The following is an 18,372-nucleotide window of genomic DNA, read 5'->3' as shown; positions in this document are numbered from 1 at the left end:
TGTATGTAAGTACTTACGTACGTACAAACTACTCCTTTGAAGGGTATAAATCTCTAACGCTAGGTGGTATATTTGTTTTTGAGTTTTTTCTACATACCCAAATCACATTACCATGATGCAAAAAAGAAAAAAAAGAGGGTTGGGAAGATATTTAATTCCCACAAACCAGTGGAAAACAAACAAATTAAGCACCCGATCGATCGTATATATTATCTCTTATAGAAGAATTACATACTAAGCAATTGAATGACCTGAATTACGTACTATAAGGTTTAATGCATTAACATAAATAAATTAATTCGACGAGAACCCTCAGGATATTTTTGGCTAATTTTTCCCCTTTTTAAATAGGGCTAGATAATAAATACCTTAATATATAGCCTAGGCTTAATTAACTAGTTGGGCTTCATGACTCATGAGGTACATCGAAGCCGTAGTACGTACGTGTAAATGTATGGCGAAAAACATGATCTATATATATATGTTGAAGAACAGAAGTGATGATGTTGATGATCATGCACAGTCAATTAACTCACAATTATTTGGTAATTTTATAATAAAAATAATATGTATTTTTTAAACTCATATACATCAAGTCAAAGAAAAAGTAAAAAAAATTGAATTAAATAATTTATTAGATAGTTGTATAATAATTTTGTAATAATTGGATGTTAGATGGTGGTACAAGGAGAAAATTCCATGTTGATTTTTACAAGAAAATTTCTAAAAAACCATTTTCTAAGAAAAAGAATTTTTAAAATTCTTCAAAAGGAAAATTTTTCAAAACAATCAAAATGAACCGGTCCTTCCGAGAGGGAGGATTGGATCATTCCAAGGATACTAGTTTAAAAATGATTGAATCTAGTATCTCGTAAACAAAATAGAACAGAAGTATTGATGCCATTCCTAATTAAAGGTTTGGCAGCAATTTGAACAGAACCAATATGCAAGTATGATCTAGAGTTCTACCCCAGATGCCAATATTCAAGTTCCAAAGATGGTTTATTGGAAATATATTTCTCTTTCCAATGAATGGACTTTAGAACATGAAGCTCCCCCAATCAGAAATATTCCCAATGATTGTAATCTTGATTACATTCGGCAATATTTAGATAGGACTGTTAAAATTAGTTTTGACCAGACTAGTACTCCAAGCTTAAGAAGAAATTCTTTTGCTGGGTCTAGATCTTCTTTCGCTGGTTCTGTTTCTGAAAATCCAGTAAGAAGAGACCAAAATCTCAAACAATTTCTGAAAAATTCAGTTTAGACAACTCAGCCTGTTAACCCTGTTTTAAAACTGAAAGGACTATCTACATCCTCTCGGGTTACCTCTGCTTTTTATTTTGCCAAGTATGTTGAATCCTCTAAGGATAAATCGGTAAATGAAGAAGCTGATAAAAAAGAAGATAATTCATCTTTATCACCCACGGCTTCGAATATGGCAACTTCTGTTACTCTTATTCATCACAGTTTAACTGTTTTAAACAAATCTTTTGAGTTTGATTTTGTTGCTTTTGTGAATGAATATAGTTCAAAAGAAAATCATGATAAGCGAAAAGCCTATCATGTAAAACTTTCTTCTGTTGAAAAATTACGTGTTAAGCGTAAATGGAAAGAAGAAATGAATAAGCTTCAAATGCACATTCTTTTCTTCGATTTTGTTGAAAACTATTATGTTTCTAAAAATACTTTAAACGTTGTTAAAACTGATTTTGTCAAGGAATAAGGCAAAATGGTAGTTCAATTTAGTCATCCGCCTTTAGAGACAATACTTATTCCTTATAAAGGATCTGAAGTAGCTGCTTCTCCTTTCAAAATCTCCGAAACTGTTTTCAGAGATATTGAGAAGGACAAGATTTGAAAAGAAACAAAAAAGGTTATTCACCAGAATAATTTTGTAAATCTTACTCTTTATATGATCGGAAAACAGTTAGATCGGATAGAAGAAAAAGTTGAAAATCATATTTTTACTTCGAATCCTGTTTTCAAAATAGAAAATCCTTTGGTTCCTCCCAAAGATCAGCCAATAAAAAATTTGAAAATTGTTGAACAACCCTTGATTGTCTTACTATCAAGTCGACCTAAAATTGATTTTCCAAATCCAGAGGTTAAGACTCTTGATAAGATTGATCAAATACTAGTTGATCTCAAAAAATAACAATCCTCTACTAGTACTCTAACAGCACAGGAAAAGAGGAGATTCTTGTAGAAACTATATAAGAATGATCTGACGATTATATATATATATATATATATATATATATCTATATAGTCAATTTTGATGACTAGGAATTAATGCCGAAATCATGAGGAAAGATTTTGAGTCAAAAAGAAAGGAAACCGACCTGCCATAAGCATCAGTGGGAAAAAAAATCATGCATTATTTTAAGGATCATTGCACATGCAATTCATGAAATTAATTACATGCACCTATCCAAGTCAAATCAAATCATGATCAACATGTAGATCTCTTGGAAAAAGCAGAGGTGATTTTTATTTTTATTTTTATTTTTTTCCCTTTTTCTCTTTTCATGTATAGTGTGCGATTAAGGTGGAGGAAATGAATCACGTACGCACTGTGGGGGCCGAAAAGAGCCAAACATATGGAAAAGCAATAAAGAAATTATAGAGATCAGGCCAGGTTTATCGGTAGGAAGTGAAATCTTGAAAGGAGCCAACGCACGTAAAGATATAGAGATCTTTCCAAAGGAGAAAACACTTTGTATATATGGTTTCTTTATTAGAAAGCATGCATGATAACTTTTTCTGTTAAAATGGAAAACCTAACATGCATGCATATATATATATAGACCTAGCTAGCCAGTGATCACTGCTATATACTTTAATGGTGGGTTCACTTTTTTACAAACAGAATGCTAGAAATTTATCTATTTGATACTTATACAAATCATTACTATATATATTATTTTCATTTACAGTACTGTATTTTGAAAGTTTACAAGAGAAGATAGCCTTTTTCATAGAGGATAATTCTAGTTGCAGGCTTCTCAACTTTTTCTCATTTGTTTGTCACGGGAACTTCAAAAAGGCCAATAAATCCATTAGAAACATCGATTCAGTTAATAACAGATTTATATATAGAAAATGTTGTTATTTATTTTGAATTTTATTATCTTCAATCAAATTAGTTGATATATGATCTATTTTAAATGATATTTTACAAAAATGATATACCGATTTGAAAATAGTATAACTTGAAATCGGGCTAAAGACTACGTATAGTTTATTGCAAGTATGCCTAATATAACATCATAATCATCTATGCCTGAGTAATTAATGGCGTTACGTACAATTGTAAAGTGCGTAAGAGCCATGCAATCGTTTTGAAAAAGAATGTGGTCAATTATTAAAAAAATTAATTTTTTTTTATGTAAATTTTGTATTTATTCACTTTCAAAGAGATTGTGCAGTGTTTGTGCAGTTCACGCATGCAAATATAATTTCTTATGAAGTATAAACCATAAAATTCATCTAAATCAAAGATATTCGAGACTAAGCGATATTTAACATAATTAGCACAAAATCAAATGTCTGATATTCCAAATGAATTTCCCATGCTGATTAAACATGACGATGTGTCTTTGTTGCTCCGAAAGTGAGCTACATCGTGTTAGGGCGTGCCATTGAACAATGTTTAACCCATCCTAATTAACTAGGCATAATAATAATTACAATCTAGTACTCAAAACATTATTATTAAATATTAATTAAAGCTTGTTATAATTATATGCCATTAATGAGAGGCCCATCATGTATTACTTTGATGGCCTAGTACTACTTCTATGCATGGCGCTACGTGGTAACTAAATAAGAATATCCCTAGCTATTAAGTATTATATATATATATATATATATAGTTCACAAAAATTTCTCATTTCATATTTAACTTTCTTATTATTCTTCAACTGTTGACGAAACATTTTTTAATCATTATACATACTAATATCAAGCTTCTTAATTGTGCTGAAGAGTGTGTGTATGTATATATATATATATATATCATCAATCCCATAATTTATTTGCTTATTTATTTAAAAAAAATCCCAACCACTGATTTCAAGTTAAATGGTTAAGATTATCCCATATGAGGTTTTGCTTCTTCTTTTTTTTCACCAAAAGGTACCCCCAACATGCTAATTATAGTACCCTAACCACATAAAAATGATTTTGAAAAATTAGTAAAATAACCCCCAAATTTTCTATCTTAAATTTTGTCATATCAAATTATATTTATTAATGCAATACATTTTAAGTGACTTCATATATGAAATATCGACTCAATGATTAAAAAAAAGTATGTCACATAATAGATCATGTGACTAGAAATAATAAAACTTAAGACGAAGAAAGTATTTTTCAAAAGAAAAAGCTCCCAACCTCCTTTACCAACTGATGATCATATATATATATATATATATATATATATATATATATAATATGTGTGTGGGGAAACTTATAGTTGAGCCAAACAGCATGTGGGACTTTTTCATCATCTAATATTCTCAAGAATTATTTGAGTTGGTAAGAGAAAATGGCTTTCTAGCTGCCCAAACAAGATGGTTCAAATGTCATGAATTAAACAAAAAGGTTATATAGGCACGTAACCTTTAGTCCTCGGGCGCCTCCTAGAATTAGGTAACCAGATCAAGATATCACCAGAGCTAGCTTGCATATTGCACCATGCATGGACGTGCATGGTTGTCAATCGAGCGTACTTAGCACCGGTGCTGGCCTAGCTAAGACAAAAGAGCCCAATTGTTGATACGAATTTTGACCCCACACCCGGCCAACCCGATGTGCTCACTGTTCCATGCACCGGCCATGCATGATATATCTCCCCAAAACAATATATTGGTAAAATATACAATAATATAATAAAAATTACAACGAAATTAATATTCAAATGAAATCAGTTTGAATTGAAACACAAAATTCTTGCTCTCTTTAAGGAGATTCAAGCCTTTTGCGATATACAAAGTCTCAAATTAACCGATATAGCAGAATTTTTCTTGACTTGACTCTTCTAAGATACAACAGTCCAACTGATCGTCGTATGACTCAAGCCTACTCTATACAAGTGATTGAGCCCAAAGCTCCATTCAAAAGAACACATTTTTTTTATCTATAAATATTCTAAAAAATATATACTCACTAAATTAAACTTATTTTTCTTATCTCACTTTCTCTTAATTTTCACATATATACATACCAAATGGCCAAATGAACATATATAAACCATATGGATAATAAACGTCGACCCAGGAGGTAAAAAGACTTAACGGGTAGAAATAATAAAAAAGAATTAAAACACAAGTGGCCTATCAACAACTATAATAAAGATACCAAACAGTATAAAGTCTATTAAAAAATGTTATAGCAATTAAGAGAGTAAAGGTGGGCTAAATAACGTTCAAGCAATAAATCTTATAACGTACAGTAACGTTTCAACCATTAAAATTATTAACGGAATAAAAACAGTACTTTAAAGACCCTTCTCAATATCAAATGACACCGTAATAATTAAAAGAAACGTTACAAAAATTCTATTTATTAAAAAATAACAACACAATATGTATTAATGTTGTTGGTGCGTGTCACCCACCATATATATGTGCGCATAGCTTCCGTATAATTAATACGACTAGTGAATTCACATTATAATATATTTGTTCTAATTCCTTTATGAAAAACACATTAATTTAGCTGTACATACAAAGAATAGATATCTCCTATTTATAATACAGATCTGTTACATTTGTCTTGTTACTTGCAAATTACATATAAATTAATTATTATGAGATACATTAAAAATAATTAAAAAAAGTCAAAACATAAATATTTTTTATGCTAATGATGACTGATGTGACCGTCCTTTACATTAATAAGAGAAATATTTTTTATCTCGAAAATATATTTGAATTTGTGTCTTGAGTGGTTTTTTTTTTATTTAGTGATTAAGAAAATATTTTTTAATAATATTGTGAATTTTTTATTTTTTTAAAAATTTTTTATGATGATTCAAAAAATATATAAAAAAATAAAATAACTTATTCGAAATGTTTATTCGAAATGTATTTTCGATGAACGTGGCAATACTCCATTAATAATGTGTCAATAGACAAATTTGTAAATAATTTTTTTCTTGAATTAGGGTTCAATTAAGTTCAAAGCACTTCTTATATAAAAAAAAATGTTCAACGCACTTATTATGGGATATATTATATATATATATATATATATAATTTTCTTTTTTCTTCTACTCTATAATACTATGTGCCGGATCGATCGAAATTAAGAAATGTACTCTTTCTCATTTTGGTGAGGAAATTTGAAAGGTCATCAAAACATAAGATGTTAACATTGGTATTGGATTTATTAAATGGGTATCATCTTTAAAATTTGATGAATGTGTTTAAAATTATTGCATTAAATTCAGCATATATTAAAATCTTTAATTTTGAGCTACAGTGTATTTAAGTTTATCTCTAAATTTAAAGAATTGTTCACATTTTATAATTATTATTTTATTTATTTAAATTATTATTTTTTAATTGTGAACTATAATATATTTAAGTTGAAAAATAATAATTTAAGTATTAAATTAAATAAATAATTAATATATAGTTAATATAATTGTAAAACATGAAAAAATAAATTAAATGACTAATCAAATAATTAATCTGATGTGAAATCATAGTTAAGGAAATTTTGAATTTATAAAAAATATATATTTTTTATTAAATTTTAAAGATAAATTTCACGATACCAATGCCAATATATTCGAAAAACGAGCTATTCAAACCCAGGCCGGCTCGACCAGATAATTATGGCGTCCAAGATTCTGATCTGGTGCACACTCAGAAGCACACAAGCTGTCAGGCCTGTAGTACTTACGCGACCAAAAAGATGAGAAAGAACCTGAGCATGCAAATGTAATTATGTAAGATCACAACTAGCTTGGTCAGGGGTTCATGTCCGACCGGTTCATGCAGGCCGAGCCAGACTCCCCCAGGCAGGCAGGCAGGCAGGCCAGTCTCCTAATTCCGAGAAGGAACCCATCCTTTTTTTTTTTTTTTTTTTTTTTCTGTGGTGTGAAACGTCTGAGAATCATTACAAAGCAGGTTAGGCTGTCAGATAGGACTTCCAAAGATAATGTGTATGTTAGAGTCGTTCCTAGGCAGGGCCTCTTTTTTTGAATTTTAGAATGATGGATGTCTCGATTGAGGGGGAGCATCGTGTTTCTTAAAGCCGGTGGATTGATATCTGAGCAGTACGGCTACAATTAAGTAAGATTTAGGAGTGGGAAACCTTAGTGGAAACACTTCATTAGGGTGTTTGTAAATTAAGGCTAGGAGGATCAACCATTCAACAATATCGTATATTATGATGATCTTGCACACATTAGGTACCTTCTATATTTTTTTATAACAAAAAGAAACGAAAATTTGGATTGTAAAATTATTTTTATTGTAAAATAAATCTAATATATCATATAAAATCATATCAATTTATGAATTTATTTATATATATATAATTTTTTTATGACTGCATGTAGCATTTTTAGGCCTAGTTTGTTTTGAAAAAATATCTCATCTCATCTCATCTAATCATTACAACTTTTCCAACTTCCAATACAAAATAAAATAAATAATTCAACTTTTTCAAATCCCAAAACAAAAATGATATTAAAAAATATACTCTAACAATATTTTATTCAACTTTTTAACTTTAATCCCATCTCATCTCCGAAAACAAACGAGGCTAGTCATTCATCCTAAGTTGTTTCATCTTTGGTCACACAATTTATCCATGTAATACATGATGTTAAGTGGTTGACACATGAAATCTTTTAATTAAAATATTGTACCATATCTTTAAGTGTGATTAAGAATGATAAACGTCGTTTTTCATTCTTTTACTATCGACACTTTTTCTATAATATCAAAAGGCCGTTTCATAATCTTAACCTTTTGATGATTGAATCTTGTTTGTCTACAAAAAAAATTAAAAGAATTAATTAACGGCCATTTTGTTCTGGAAGACTTTAATTTGGTTATATAAGTACTAATTGTATAAATTCTTTCCAAGTACTGTTCATCATGGCTAGTTACCCTATTTTAAAGTTTGTAATATTATATCAGCAACTTCATGAACTACTAGTAAGTTCCCCAAGAAGGAAAAGAAAGAGATATTATAAAGGAAAAATCTAATTGTAAGCGATTATAAGTATTAATACGTGCACAAATTAAATATGATTGGTCAGAAAGTAGATTTTATTGAAAACAATGTTAATTTGTAGTTAGAATATGAAGGCAACAGCATTAATACGCAGATTGGTACGTAAACTTGATTGTACATAGTAAAACTCTATTATAAATCTCACGTGATATATATATATATATATATATATAGTACTGATATACAGATCATAAAATACTGCATGCATTATGGGTTCCTGAGGAAATAAAATACTACATGATGATCAGGATTTGTAAATAATAGTGTAGTACTCCAGATAGAAAAATACAATAAATCATGTAAATTAGGATTCGCAGTGTGGGTGAGGTCAGGTGGGGGTTCATGTGATGGGGTCGATCAAGGTCGATCTTCATGGGGTATGAGAAGACATGGGGAACCCACCACCACCATCCCTCGTGCGCTCTACATGATATTTATCAATGGCGGCTCAGCCTCAGCCTATATATATATATATATAGACCTGATCAATTATCATCATCATTAATGGCATCGTGACAAAACATTAATACATGTTCGATAAATAGCTAGCTACTTTTGATCTCTCGATCGTTCTCTCCTTTTCAAGCTTAATTCACGTCTTGCCATTGGGGTTGTCTTTCAGACAAGTTGTGATTTCCCATTAAGTTGCATATATATATCTGAGTGCTAAAATATGATTATTGCATGTCAAAGAAAATATGCAAATTTTCATTTTGGTTTTTTTATGGGGATAGGATTTTATTTTATAATGATTTATTTATTTATAATCTTGACTAATCATTTAAAATATGAATCTAGATATAATTTGAACTTTCTTTAGATAATTAAAATGGTATTAAACTAAGATTTTGATATTAAGACCTTATATAGGTACGGACCCACCATACTTCTTTGTGTCACTTTCACTGTTTGATGTCCTTTATGACCAGTCTTATGTTGTGTGTAAAGTATGATAGAGGTGAATGAGTATATATATTGTGTTAAGTAATCTTCAATAAATATTTTAAAGATTTCAATTGTAACATTGATTAATCTATATTTACGTGACTTTGGCTTAGACATACTAAAAGTGTGGGTCTTTAAGCCGTGATAAGTCGTGAATTGTGTCGTAATGAAATCGACTAACAAGACTATTATAAGTTTATAACATCTCATTTTAATATCTATGATAAGTAAAGATATGATTTGAATTAACCTTGAATCTTTAAAAGGAAGAGAGAATGTTAATTTGGTAAGATTGGAATGAAAGGTTATTAGCATTTATAATAATTTTTAAAAAATGGTTATGTTAACTAGGGCTCCATTAACAGCACTGGTTAATGAGAATTTAGAAGGATCAAGTTTACGCTTTTTTTTTCAATTCAGACATTTTTTTGGCAGTAAAATATAACCGTTCCTTCTTAATGAGGGCCAAAAACTGACGGGAAAGTAAAACAAATAAATCAAATATGTAAATGTTCATTATGGATGCAATGCTCAAACATGCATGTGTTGGGGAGATGTATTAATTTAATAAATGCTCAATGACTTAATATGAACCTTAAAAAAAATCTAATAATGACCATGATTAATCCTCATGAAGAATAATGAGGTTACTTAATTTGTATTTGAGAATATTTTGTAAACCACCACACCTTTAAGGGTGGTGAATGATTTCCATTTATAGAATCGTGGAGAGTGTATACAAGGAATATACATCTATGGTAATTACAACTAAAATGGAAAATATGTACAAAAATAAATGAGCAATCTTCTAGAATTAAGGGTCAAGTTTTACACAACCTCTAATGTTGGGTTGGAACGTCAGACGCAAAGCTTGGAGTGAAAAAAGTAAAACAGAGGCTGAGAGATGCTCTTCGTGAAGATATCGACAATTTACAAGTGAGAAGGAACATGCTGAGTGTGAATGGAGCCAACGACAACGAGTTCTGGTAGAAAGTGATAATCTAACTCGATATGTTTGGTCTGCTTGTGAGAAACTAGATTGGGACTCAAAAAAATTGCACTTTTGTTGTCGCATAGGAGAAGAGGTCGATGTGTAAGAGGAACCTTGAGATCACGGAGAAGATGTGTAAGCCAAAGTACCTCAGCAGCGGTGAGAGCAAGAGCGCGAACTATAATTCACAGCTGGAACGAGCGACAATTGGTTGCTTCTTGGTACTGCAGGAGACTAAATTATCGCCAAGATAAATGAAGTACTCAGAGGTGGAGTGACGAGTATCAGGGCATCCTGCTCAATTAGTGTCAGAGTATGCAATAACTCCAGTGGATGATGACGGGCTAAAAGTCAAGCCTTAACGAAACGTTCTTTTGACATAGCGATTGATGCGCTTGACAGCATGAAAATGATCATTAGTTGGGGCGTGCAAAAATTGGTGGACAGAGTTGATAGCATTGTCAATATCAGGATGCGTAATGGTCAAGTATTGCAGTGCACCAACAAGAGAGCGATAAAGAGTAGGGTTTGAAAAAGTGGAGCCATCGGCAAACAAGTGCTGGGACAAAACCATGGGGTGTGAACTGGTTTGTTGTCAAGAAGTTGAGCCCGACCAAGAATATCTCGTGCATATTTGATCTGACGGACAAAGAGTCCATCAGAAGTAGGTGAAGCCTCGAGACCAAGGAAGTAGCTCAGAGCACCTAAGTCCTTGTTGGCAAACTCGGAATTGAGATGGCAAGTAAAGCAGATAAGGAGAGACGAATTATTACATGTAATAATGATGTTGTCAACATATAGAAGTAAATAAATAATATCGTGCATCCTATGAAAAACAAAAATAGATGTGTCAGCACGACTGTAATAAAAACCAAGTTTGAGCAAAAAAAGAACTGAATCGCTAGAATCAAGCACGGGGAGCTTGCTTTAGACCATAGAACGTCTTTTGTAATTTGCAGACATGATTGGAAAAGCGAGGGTCAAGATACCCGGGAGGCTGCTCCATATAAACATCTCATGAAGAATATCGCTGAGGTAAGCATTCTTGACATCTAATTGATGATGGGGCCACTTGTTGGTTATGGCAAGAGAAAGCACAACACGAATAGTGGAAGCTTTGACAACATGACTAAAGGTGTCAGTGTAGTCGAGACCAGGCAACTACGTATAACCCTTGGCAACAAGACGGACTTTGAGACGCTCAATGGACACATCGGATAAATATTTGGTCTGAAAAATCCATTTAGATCCCACAATGTTGGTATTGTCAGGACGAGGAATCAAATCTCAAGTATGATTATTTCATAGTGTTTTGACTTCGTCATCCATGGCAACAGGCCAAGCGGGATTCTTGGCAGCAGACTTGAAACATTTGGGCTCAATAGTAGTAAGTAAACCATGAAGAAGTCCGGAAGAGTCCAAAATGCTAAGATGGGCCGGATGACAAGGCTTGAATATGCTGGCCTTGGGTCTCGTGAGTATTGGGTGGGAGCCCAACGGAAATGCCGCAATGGCAGGAGGCAGTGTAGATGGACCAGCAGCAGAAGGGCCAACGCTGGGCTCAATGGGACTAGGATTTGCATGGGGCATGCGTTGTAGGGGGTTCCGTGGGTTGCTACATAAGTAATGGGCCGAATTCCTGAATAGGAGGGGAGCCCATGTGCTGAAGTGTCTATTGGAGAAATAGAGTCATGAACCTGCAAAGACTCAACCAATGGACCAGCACATATATTACATGGGCTAGAACGCGGCCGTGTAATAGGTGGAGAACAGATTTGGAGCAGAGGGCCTAAAGATGGTGTATGGGCTAGACTAGGTTCTAAAAAATTTAAAAATGTTGGACGAGATGGGTTAGGCTTGAGAAGTGTTTAGGAAGGAAAAATAGGACTCATCAAATTTATCATGTCTAGTGATATAGATTCGAGAAGTGATGAGATCAAGACAACAAAAACCTTTGTAAGATGGACTGTAGCCTAAGAAAATGCAAGAAATACTACGAGGTGCAAATTTATTAGACATGTAATCATGTAAACAAGGATAGACATGACAACCAAAAGGATGAAAATTTTCATAATTCGGAGACTTACCGTAAAAAATCTCAAAAGGTGAAATACCTCCAAGAAGAGGTGTTGGCAATGGTTAATGATAAAAGTTGCAGTGCTAAAGGCGTCAACCCAAAAACGAGGAAAAACATGTGAATGAAAAAGGAGAGCAAGTCTCATTTTAGTCACATGTTGATGTTTGCATTTAGCACGTCAATTTTGAGCGGGAGTGTATGGGCAAGAGATTTGATGGTGAATACCCGAGTTACGTAGATGAGCTTGGAAGTAATTGCTAGTGAATTTAGCACCTCCATCACTTTGGAAATTTTTTATTTAATCTAAATATTGATTTTTCACAAAATTTTTAAATTGAATAAAAATGTTATAGAAATCAGATTTCAATTTCATAGGGTAAAGCCTAATGAAACGAGAATAATCATTAATAAATAAAACATAATAGGCAAAATCCAAATTTGATTTAACAGGAGAAGGGCCTCAAATATCGCAATGAATAAGATGTAACACATGAGAGGATCTATTTTCATTATGAGAATAAGGCAAACGATAACTCTTAGCAAGCTGACATGTAGGACAAAGCGATAGAGTAGGCAGCAAAGATGTAACAAAAAAATGCCCCTTTTTATTAAGTAAAGAAATAATAGAACGATTTACATGCCCAAGTCGTGCGTGCCATAACTCATATGAAGCATGCAAGTATTTATTTCTAAGGATAGAAAGAAAAGCTGGATTTCCACACTCCAGCACATAGACCACATCTCTTTTATCGGTTGCCACCACCCTTCCTGTTTTGCGATTCTAAACAGTAAAAAGATTATTAGTGAAAGTAATGGATAAAGGAAAATCAGACATTAGCTTACTAATAGATAACAAATTTTTAGTGAGATGGGAAACAACTAAAACATCTAATAATTGGATATTTGGGGAAGGAGAAATTGTACCAGTATGGGTAATAGGGAGAGAGGCACCGTTCCTTACTATTACACAATCATTGCCCATATAATTTTGTGATTTGTCCAATTGAGAAGAGTCGGTTGTCATGTGTGCCGAACCACCTGTGTCAAGGTACCAGTTAGAGTCAAAACTGCTAGAGATGGAGCATGTGCTGGTGAAAGCTTCGGCCAATTGAGTAGAGGGCTCGGCACAATCATAGCGGTTATGGCAACAATCAGCAGTGTGTCCTTCATTCCTGCATATTTGACAGCGATGAGTGTAATGGTGATGCTTATCGTGCCCCTATCCAGAGTGGTTGCGGCCGCTACTGCCCCCACGATTTCACCGGTTGTGAGATGAACAGCCCCAACGGTCTTGAGAAGAGCCTTTCGTGATGGTGAATGCGGCAGCAGATGGGCGTGAGGAGTCGAGAGATTTTTCAAAAATCTCAAAACTTTTAGCCTTGGGTACAATGTCCGCAAACGTTGGGAGATGAGTAAGGGCCATTTGAGCTGTTGAAAATGTTGAAAAATTAGCCCCTAAACCACGGAGAAACCAGTATACCTTATATGTTCTATCATCGAGATGGCCGATGGCATGGAGTTGGTCACAGAGGGCCTTAAATACACAAGAATATTCGGCAACCAAACAAGTTCCACACTTCATTAGTTGAAGGTTGTCCTTGAGGTGTAGCTCCCGAGCTTTGGATTGATGGCTGAAGGAAATCTCCAAGGCAAGCCAGACCTCGCGAGAAGTAAAGAGTCCGACAGCTTCAGCCATGGCTTATTTGGTGAGGGAGGAAAGAAGCAAGCTGAGAATGCACTGGTCCTTCATTCTCCACGCTAAGTGTTTGTCATTAAGTGTAGAAGAGTTAGCAAAGTCAAAAAAGGGTGGTGGCGGTACAATTGTGCCATCAACGTGACCCAATAGCTCTTGGCTCTCAAGAAAGGGGAGAAGTTGATTCTTCCAAAATAGGTAATTGGAAGACGACGGCTTAATGGTCACCATGTGAATCATGGTGTTGAAAGAAAGAGCAGAGGAAAAAGAATCAGAGGTCATCGGGATTGAAGGGAGGTTCATCCAGGTGAAGGTCTTTTGATACCATGAGAATATTTTGTAAACCACCACACCTTTGAGGGTGGTGAATGTTTTCCATTTATAGAATCTTACAGAGTATATACAAAGAATACATCTATGGTAATTACAACTAGAATGGAAAATATATAAAAATAAATAAATAAATGAGCAATTTTCTAAAATTAAGAATCAAGTTTTGCACACATGGGAAGCCTCTAATTTAGGTGAGGATATCCGAGAATCCTCGACGGTATTAATTTGAGTAAAGAGGGCATAAAAGAGAAGAATGAGGAGACAGCCAAAAACATCTGAAGGTTAGCAACAGTTGAAGTAATCTCGTTTTAGGGGGCCACTGTGGGCCACATTCCTCCACATTGGCACCATTTCCTCTCACTCACTTCCACTATATTTACACCATCTCCTACTCTTCTAGCTCACAACACTTCCCTTTCTTTTTTTCACTTCCCTCTATAGTTCCCAAGTCTTAATTAGTTTCTCTGTTTCTGCTTCAATGGCTGACACCGGATCCGCCCCTGCAAAGAGAATGTGGTGCTCTATACCTGAAAGACTCCAGCTGCATGCGGCTATGCTGGCCTTGCAGTTTGGCTATGCCGGCTTTCATGTTGTCTCCAGAGCCGCCCTCAACATGGGCATTAGCAAACTTGTGTTCCCTGTCTATAGGAACGTTATCGCTTTGCTTTTGCTCCTCCCCTTTGCCTATTTTCTAGAGAAGTACGGACGGTGTCATAACTAGTAACCATTTCCTTCATTTGCTTCTTGATCTAAATGATCATAGTAACTAATGTTTCTAATTCTTTGATCAGGAAGGAGAGGCCGGCAATCACTCTGAATTTTCTCCTTCAGTTCTTCATCCTCGCACTAATTGGGTATGTGATCACAGAATATACAAAACTTAACAGAAAAAACACCCAAATCTCCTCGTTGTTTAAGCACAAAACTATCTCGAAACTGAAAGATTGTCGCTTTTTTCACATTCTTTTTGCTCGACAGAATAACAGCAAATCAAGGATTCTACTTGCTGGGTTTGGAAAACACAACTCCCACTTTCGCATCAGCAATACAAAACTCCGTCCCAGCCATTACCTTTCTCATGGCAGCTTTACTCCGGCAAGCTCAACGCTCCTTCTCCGTCTCTTTATTTGAAACATTTTTTTATTGCTTTGGTGGGTCAAACACGTGTTTTTTGTTATACATCCAAATAACTAATCTGTTTGTTCATTGCCCGAATGTGCAGGATTGAGAAAGTACGACTAGATCGGAAAGACGGCATAGGTAAGGTGGTCGGAACTATATTCTGCGTCGCCGGAGCCACAGTAATCACACTGTACAAAGGCCCAGCGGTATACAGCCCAGCACAAACACTTCACAGCACAACGCCAGTTTTTGTATCGCTAGGAGATGCAGCGGGGAAGAACTGGACCATGGGCTGCATCTACCTCATTGGCCATTGCTTGTCATGGTCCGCGTGGCTGGTGCTGCAAGCGCCGGTCCTTAAGAAGTACCCGGCTCGCCTCTCCGTCACCTCCTATACGTGTTTTTTCGGTCTCTTGCAGTTTGTGGTGATTGCTTTGATCTTTGAGAGAGATGTACAGGCTTGGATGTTTCACTCTGGTGGAGAGCTCTTCACTATCCTCTATGCGGTCAGTGATTCCCCGCAATTCATCCTTTATTCCTTACTTAATCTTCGAGCTCGTGTCAAGAAAATCTCGTATCAGTCAAGCAGTCATACTTGCAGCTTGAGCACAATCACCGGTCAAAGAGAGTAATAAGGCTAAAGAAAATGATATATTTTACAATAATTTTATCTCATCATAAATATTGATTTAAAAAAAAAAAAACTTATATCCTTTTTCTATTTAAAATTAATAGAATATTAAAAAGAATTATAAAAAAATTCATGTCTATATCATTATTCATTCCACTCTCAAGCTAGCGTTTCATCAGAAAGGAAGAAACTGTGCCCAGAAGGGGAAAAAGAGAAGGAAGGAAGTGACATTTTCAATAAGGATTCGGACTGAACCCCAACACGAGTCTAAACTCCAAACAATCTCTCTTTTGAGTGTCGTTTAGTAGCTTTATATGTATGCAAATGGGTGTGTACAATCTTTCTCTTTTGCGTGTCAAGACAAGACAAGACACAAGAGGGTGGACTCATGTGTTGAAAGATAAAAAGGGTAACTTTGTTCATGCATGTAACCAAACCAGTGGCTGAAACGTTAACGTCTCGCCAATTCAGTCGAGGCAAAGCCTCTAGCTTTATTTTATTTTTCCTGGGCAACTTTATTTCGTGTATGTGTATGTTCAAACTATGCTTTTTTAAGTTGTCAAAGGGTACAAAAGTAGTTGTGCAATAATGTGCCTGCGATGGTGGGTGTTGAAAATGAAATGAAGAAGAAAAGTTCTTGTGGAAATATTGCAGGGAGTGGTGGCATCAGGGGTGGCCTTCGCTGTACAGATATGGTGCATTGACAGAGGGGGCCCTGTCTTCGTGGCTGTGTATCAACCTGTTCAGACTCTTGTTGTCGCTATTATGGCTTCCATTGCTTTGGGGGAAGAGTTCTACTTGGGAGGGTAAGTCCCTTCTCTTCATACTATAATCACCTCCCTTCGATACATGTCAGGAATTAGTTCTATACATGTCAGAGTCTCATATGCCGGATTGAGATATCTTAGAATTTCTTAACTTCATATTTTTTACAATTCGAAAAGAGATAGATCAAATATGTAAAATCCATTCCATTAAATGACGTCCGTGAGCAACATCCACCTAGCATCAAACATAGAAAAATTCACATGTCGTGTCTATCTTCTCCGAATTATAGAAAGTGTTTGAATAAAAAAAATTGTACAGTATCATGATCCCCCATCAGTCCAGGCATTACTAAGGTCGCACATGCATATCCTTAGATATATAATTGCATTACATCCATAATATATAAGGAAATTCGGATTGGTATATGTTAGACTGCATACACATTTGACAGATACAAATGACCAAATTATGTTATGTCTTGTTTGGAGCCATGTCCATACCCAAAAATGGGTGGGGGGTACCATGAGATTGGTTTACTTTTGAAGGGAGCCTGATCTCCAGTGCCATTCAATTCTGAAAGTAGCCTGAAAATTATATAAAGATTAACATAAGGAGTAAATAGAAACATAAGAAAGAGAAGGGATGTTTCTGCAAAACAACTTTCTTTGCTTTTATCTCTGAGAACATGCATGCTAGCTAGCAAGCTGGTTAATTGTTGTGGGTATAAATGTACAGGATAATTGGGGCAGTGTTGATCATAGTGGGATTGTACCTAGTCCTGTGGGGGAAAAGCGAAGAAAGGAAGTTTGCACAGGAAAAACTTGCGATTCAGCCCACTCCGGATCAGTACGAGAACAACAGGGCAACAAGCCACATCAAGTCATCCCTTAATCAGCCTCTCCTTCCATCCTCATCAGAGAATGTTTGACCCCAAAATTCCAAGACCTTTTTTTTTTCACCAACAGCTTTGCCTGCAGAAAGAAGAAAAAGTACCACCCTATATCAGAAAGCTTGGGCGTGCATGATTTTTTTTCTTTTTTCTTTTAGCTTTTTTTAGTGACTTTTGTGTGAGAGAGAGAGTACTATTCAAAAAAGACATGTCAAGGGGATGAACATGATGATCATTGTCACCTGAGGGGCCGCAGGGACTGAAATCCCATATGCTTTGTATGTTTTTTTTTTTAAAAAAAGAAATCTGAATCCTTATGCTTTATATGTTAATTTGTGGTTTGATTTACTGAAAAAGATTTGCACATTTATCAACCAAGTGCAGACCATCATGGCATGAACATGAAAGGACCCACAAAATTTCCAAGTCGTGCGAGATCACTATTTTTGTACCCAAAGTTGGCCAAGCATGCTGAAATATTGCTCATGTTTATTTGTCATGATCACTCTCATATGTTATTATTTCGGTCGGAATCGAATCATCCAAGTTTTCAGAGACATGATGAAATATGCTTGTAAAATATCGAGCACCATGAGTGACGGAGAAACAACAGGAGGGAGACCGCTAGTACTACTGCTACTAAAGCCGTACTTCGCCGGCTGGT

General features: G+C 34.8%; 1 protein-coding gene across 1 annotated transcript; it reads left to right on the top strand.

Moving 5' to 3' along the window:
* Positions 1-14,691: 14,691 nt before the first annotated feature.
* Positions 14,692-18,056, top strand: LOC109008277 (protein WALLS ARE THIN 1-like). Its single transcript, XM_018988298.2, has 6 exons — positions 14,692-14,997; positions 15,090-15,152; positions 15,277-15,393; positions 15,521-15,926; positions 16,706-16,857; positions 17,555-18,056. Exons 1-6 carry the CDS (start codon positions 14,777-14,779, stop codon positions 17,745-17,747), a joined length of 1,152 nt encoding a protein of 383 aa, XP_018843843.1. The 5' UTR covers positions 14,692-14,776; the 3' UTR covers positions 17,748-18,056.
* Positions 18,057-18,372: the final 316 nt, after the last annotated feature.

This window comes from Juglans regia, chromosome 8 (genome assembly GCF_001411555.2).
Source record: "Juglans regia cultivar Chandler chromosome 8, Walnut 2.0, whole genome shotgun sequence".
Taxonomy (NCBI): Eukaryota; Viridiplantae; Streptophyta; class Magnoliopsida; order Fagales; family Juglandaceae; genus Juglans; species Juglans regia.
The sequence above is the reverse complement of the archived record's forward strand: the minus strand, read 5'-3'. Positions and strand labels throughout refer to the sequence as shown.